The sequence below is a fragment of the Musa acuminata genome, chromosome BXJ3-7, assembly GCF_036884655.1.
Source record: "Musa acuminata AAA Group cultivar baxijiao chromosome BXJ3-7, Cavendish_Baxijiao_AAA, whole genome shotgun sequence".
Classification (NCBI taxonomy): Eukaryota; Viridiplantae; Streptophyta; class Magnoliopsida; order Zingiberales; family Musaceae; genus Musa; species Musa acuminata.
Window position 1 is genome coordinate 34,031,281 of NC_088355.1, and position 4,722 is coordinate 34,036,002.

General features: G+C 41.4%; 1 protein-coding gene across 1 annotated transcript; it reads right to left on the reverse strand.

The window, feature by feature from the left end:
* Positions 1-1,817: 1,817 nt before the first annotated feature.
* On the reverse strand, positions 1,818-3,323 carry LOC135642109 (mediator of RNA polymerase II transcription subunit 4-like). The gene has a single exon (XM_065157972.1). The coding sequence runs from the start codon at positions 3,261-3,263 to the stop codon at positions 1,998-2,000; it is 1,266 nt and encodes a 421-aa protein (XP_065014044.1). The 5' UTR covers positions 3,264-3,323; the 3' UTR covers positions 1,818-1,997.
* Positions 3,324-4,722: the final 1,399 nt, after the last annotated feature.

The window sequence follows — 4,722 nt, forward strand, 5'->3', positions numbered from 1 at the left end:
TGCCAATAAGGCCCTAGCATGTAAAATATAAACTGGTACACTAGCACCAACACTTTATGCCCTCCTTTGGTTCAGTCACCAGTATAAGATCTTGCATCGTTGCTGGTAACATTGCAGCCCATCATTTAACGTTCATTTAGTGGGAACATAGTTTCCAATCAGATGCGGTGCAAAATACTCTTTTAGTACATTTCAGTAAACAAGTGAAAGAACATTTGCACAAGAATCTACCCGCTACCCTCTTTTACTACATTTCAGTAAACAAGTGAAAGAACATTTGCACAAGAATCTACCCCCTGGTAGCGCTCGAAAATTAGATGCATTATAATTTTTGCAAAGCACAATATTAATGAAAAATCAAGAGATTCATTAATATCAACATGAACTCTGATTCACATATGTCAACCGTTCTTGAAAAGCACAATAACAAATCATAAGTTGCTTATGCTGGTAAAATTTCCTCCGTAACCAATAAAAATACACACAAAGCTAGAATTGGGCTCAATCTAACTGTTATAAATGAATCTACCCTGAATGCTGCAGCGGTCAGTACTGATACAAAAGTAGGTGCATCATAAATGGCATGAAAAATCAAGAGATTCACTAATATCAAAATGGAATCTGATTCACATATGTCAACCATTCTTGCAAAACACAATAACAATCAGAAGTTGCTTTTACTAATAAAATTTCCCCTGTAATCAATAATGATAAAATCAAAGCTAGAATAGGGCTCAGTCTGATTGTTACTTGGGAACTATTAGTGTTAGTAAATAAATTTTCATTTGTAATCTATTCCAAGCTGGGTGAAAATGTACAATTTCACATATTACTTCTTAACATTAATTAATAACTCTCTTGCGGTATAAAGAAGCATCTTTAATTAATGAAATGCTGATGTCTTTTTTGCTTGTGTTCAAATTGCCTTCAACTAAAGAAGTCTAATAATACATTTTGTCCATCTTTGTAGTGTATCCAAGGATATTTTAGATGTCTTGCACCCTGTCTCAGCTACAAAGAATTTAGAATCTGAGAGATGAAGGATTCCTCTTTTGTCATGAACGAAATTTTCTGAGGGTCACAACATAGACACTAGATAAAAGCATACCCTATGCATTATACTAGCCATCAGGAAGATCAAAATACTATTGAGCATTACTATTGATTAGATGCTTTGACCACTAGAATGGATCATCAATTGCATGAACCATACCAGTTCCAGTTCAAATTCAGTGAAATCTCTTACTCTTAATTGTGCATTAGTTCCTACTGGGTGCAAGTCTTCCAAAATTGACGATATTTGCAAATTTGTAAGAAAAGATCATTTCTATGACTAGATGAAAGCCGATAAAAAGAGACAAGTTTGAAACCATGACAGCATGAGTTCAAAATATTAACAGAATCAGATTCTGAAAGTTCCCAACTCTTTGTTCATGTACCGGAGGAATTAGTGGAAAGTTCTGTACCAATTGCTAAAAGGTTTTGCCAACTTCCCTCTAGATGAATTTTTTGTCTAAAAGAATATTGAGCCCAACTATACAATATATTAGAAAAACAACTTTTGATGGCTTCATCTTATTAAGTTGGTGTCATAATTAACTCCCAGCCCTTGTTAATATAAAAGCCTGGCTTCACCCTTGGCACAACCTACCAATGTTCCTCCCAAAAAATTATCAGAAGCGAGGATATAACAAAACGTAGCTATCGTACCCAAAATTTTCTTGTCCAAGTTTTGTATACCAGAGCAAAAAAGATTTTGCAGCATTGACAATCCTTCAAATTAAAAGATGAACATTACTTGATAAAGTTACCAATAATGAAAAAAAGGTTCTTCAATACCGAAGAAGGAATTTGGCACATTAAGTAAGTTACTACAGATTTAAGCCCAAAAAACATGTTAAAGAAAAATACAAAAAGCATGAAATTCCAGAGGCAGATGGCAGCTGAAATCCCTAACCCATGAGAACAAGCAAAACATGAAGTTTTACCACAAATTTTCAGTCCTCATCTTCCTCTGAGCTTCCCACTTCACTGCTATAGTCACTACTATAATCATCCTGATCCGGATTGATATCAAGCTGCACATACTTGACCTGTATTGCCTCTGGTGCCTTTGGCTGCCCCACCAGCACTCCAGGAACACCCGGCATCTGTTGTTCATCCCCTTTATTACCAACCATAACTCCATCCAATGGCAATGTAACTGGATCCCCAGGCTTCCATCCAGGAGGAACAGGTGGGAGTTCACTTGGTAACTCCACCGGCATTCCCTTCCTCCATCCGGGTGGCACTGCAATAGGCAGCAAAGGTGGCAGCATTGCCACGGGCACATCCTCCCTTGGTGGAGTTGGCTGCAATAGGATCTCCGTGACAGCATCAGCTGCCGCCCTCTCCTTCGCCTCCGGTGCTGCCTTCTTCGGCAGCCCGACATCAAGGTCAGCAAAGTGATACAGCTGTGATGCCCGCATCTCATTATCCTGCGGTGCTGGTGGCAGGGCCCCACGGAGCGGGGCGAGCCCTGCCCCATGTTCCGGCGGGGCGAAGGTAGTATAGCTAATCCGGTGGGCGTAGGACAAGATCTCCTCCAAATCCAATGAAGAGTGGAGAGACATGGAGTAATTGGATTCGTCATCTTGTTCAATTCTGGGGCGCTTGGGATCACGGCGGTAGTTGGAGTAGTCGTCGATGAGGTGGTCGAGGACCTGCTCGGCTTCTCGGATCTTCTTGGTGAAGGAGAGGAGAGCGGAGTCTTTAGCGCGGATCTCGCGGGCGACCTTGACTCGGGCGTCCTGGAGATCGAGGATCTCCTGGAGCTCGGCGACGGCCTCGAAGAGCTGGGTCTGCAGAGTGGTAAAGAGCGAGATGAGATCCTTGGTGGAGGCAGGGACGGGAGTAGCGGTGGCGGTGGCGGTGGCGGCGGCGGCGGAAGAGTTGAGCTCTTTGGAGAAGTTGGGGGGGTTGCCACGGTAGGAGGCGAGCCAGATGGAGCGGTGGGGGGAGAGGTCGAAGAGCTTGGAGGCGAGGGCAGCCATCTGGGGGAGGATGGCCTGGGCACGGGGGAGCGGGGGGAGAAGGGAGAGTAGGGCGGAGGAGGTGGCGGCGGTGTACTGACCGGCAGCCGAGGAGGAGGATGGCGGGGAAGGTTTAGGGTTAGGGTTAGGAGTAGGGTTTGGGATGGGGTTGGGGGGGAGGGAGGGGGATGTGGCGGTGATGCCGAGTCTGGCCGGAGATGGTGGGATCGGGCTCGCGTGGCTCTGCATCATCTTGCTTCCCCCACCGCTTTCTTGATCGGCGAGGAGACCGGGACGACCGTATAAAGCAGAGCGATCTCCACCTGAGTCGATTGAACCGGGTTCAGTACGATTAATTAACACGTCCGTAAGGCTAATGTCACCAATGTCTCGATCAAACCCGGTTCGGGATTCGCTCAAGATTCTACCACCTTCTGCAACATAGGCGTGCAGTGACATCTATTGGATCATTCTAATGTTGCTTGCTTTTTAAATTCATGGAAGAAAGGGACGACACTAATCACTTAAATGTTGGATGGATGTTTTCATAATTCTAGGAGTTTATTATTTATAATATTTTATTATTTATAATTCCTCTAATTTTGATTTTTTCTTTTTCTTTCCTCGCGTCCCTGCGATCGCTGCCTCCACACCATGCTGCTACAACGCTTGCAGCACTCTCTACCGCCGCTCCTCGGTAGTCCATTACATTATTATATATGATCTAATATTATATATATTATTAATATAATACTATGTGTTATATATAATAGTCCATTACATTATTATATATGATATAATATGATATATATTATTAGTATTATATATAATATCAAAATCAATGTTAGATTTTAAAATGTTAAACATTAGATTGATCCGTTGAATCCGTCAGCATGAGTCAAACCAAGACTTGAATCGTTGAAGGACTAAAGAAAATAATTCCAATGATCGGTAGGGTGTTTCTAAAACAATCAAGGGAATTTACTATGAACCTCTAAATCCACTCGGCTTTCTATTTGTGTTCATTTGACCATTCGTTCGATACTCAGTCTGAATAGAAAACATATTCCAAAGAAATCTTCGGAAAGAAATATTTACTATAAGAGAGGCACCCATCGGACGAAGAGTCCCGATTCAATCATCACAAGGGCCTGATAGAGTATGAATTCTACGAAGTTTGTGAATAATAATCGGATCATTAAAGCAAATCCAAGCTTTGAGTTCTCCGATGATTATCTCTATAAGTTTAACGATCATAAAAGTCCATCATTTTGTTTATGCTAATGAAGGTTGGCCACTTGCTACAGGCAAATTATCCGACCATCATTCAAGCCAAATATTGATATTGATAGAAAAATCATTACTAATTAATTTAAGAAAACTACTATTAAAATCTTTACGAATGAGTCAGCACTAAGAGGAAAGGGGGTGAATTAGTGCGGCGGATAAAAGTATTGGTTTAAAAAACTTCATATGATAAAAATCGATTTCGACGAAAATTGTTTCAGAGAGATGTTAACTTGAAGGCATTTTCATAAGGTAGTGAAAGCAATAGGTAAGTTAATTAGTTTATAGTAAAAGTAAATTGCTCAAATATAAATACAAACCGTTTTATAGTGGTTCGGTGATCGTGACCTATATCCACTCTACAGATTCCTCTGAAAACCTTTACACCAAGGACGATTGATGGTTATTGGGGAGAGGGTTTAGG

Excerpts from the sequence above, each read along its gene's own strand:
- LOC135642109 (XM_065157972.1), bottom strand. The coding sequence starts at position 3,263 with ATGATGCAGAGCCACGCGAGCCCGATCCCACCATCTCCGGCCAGACTC.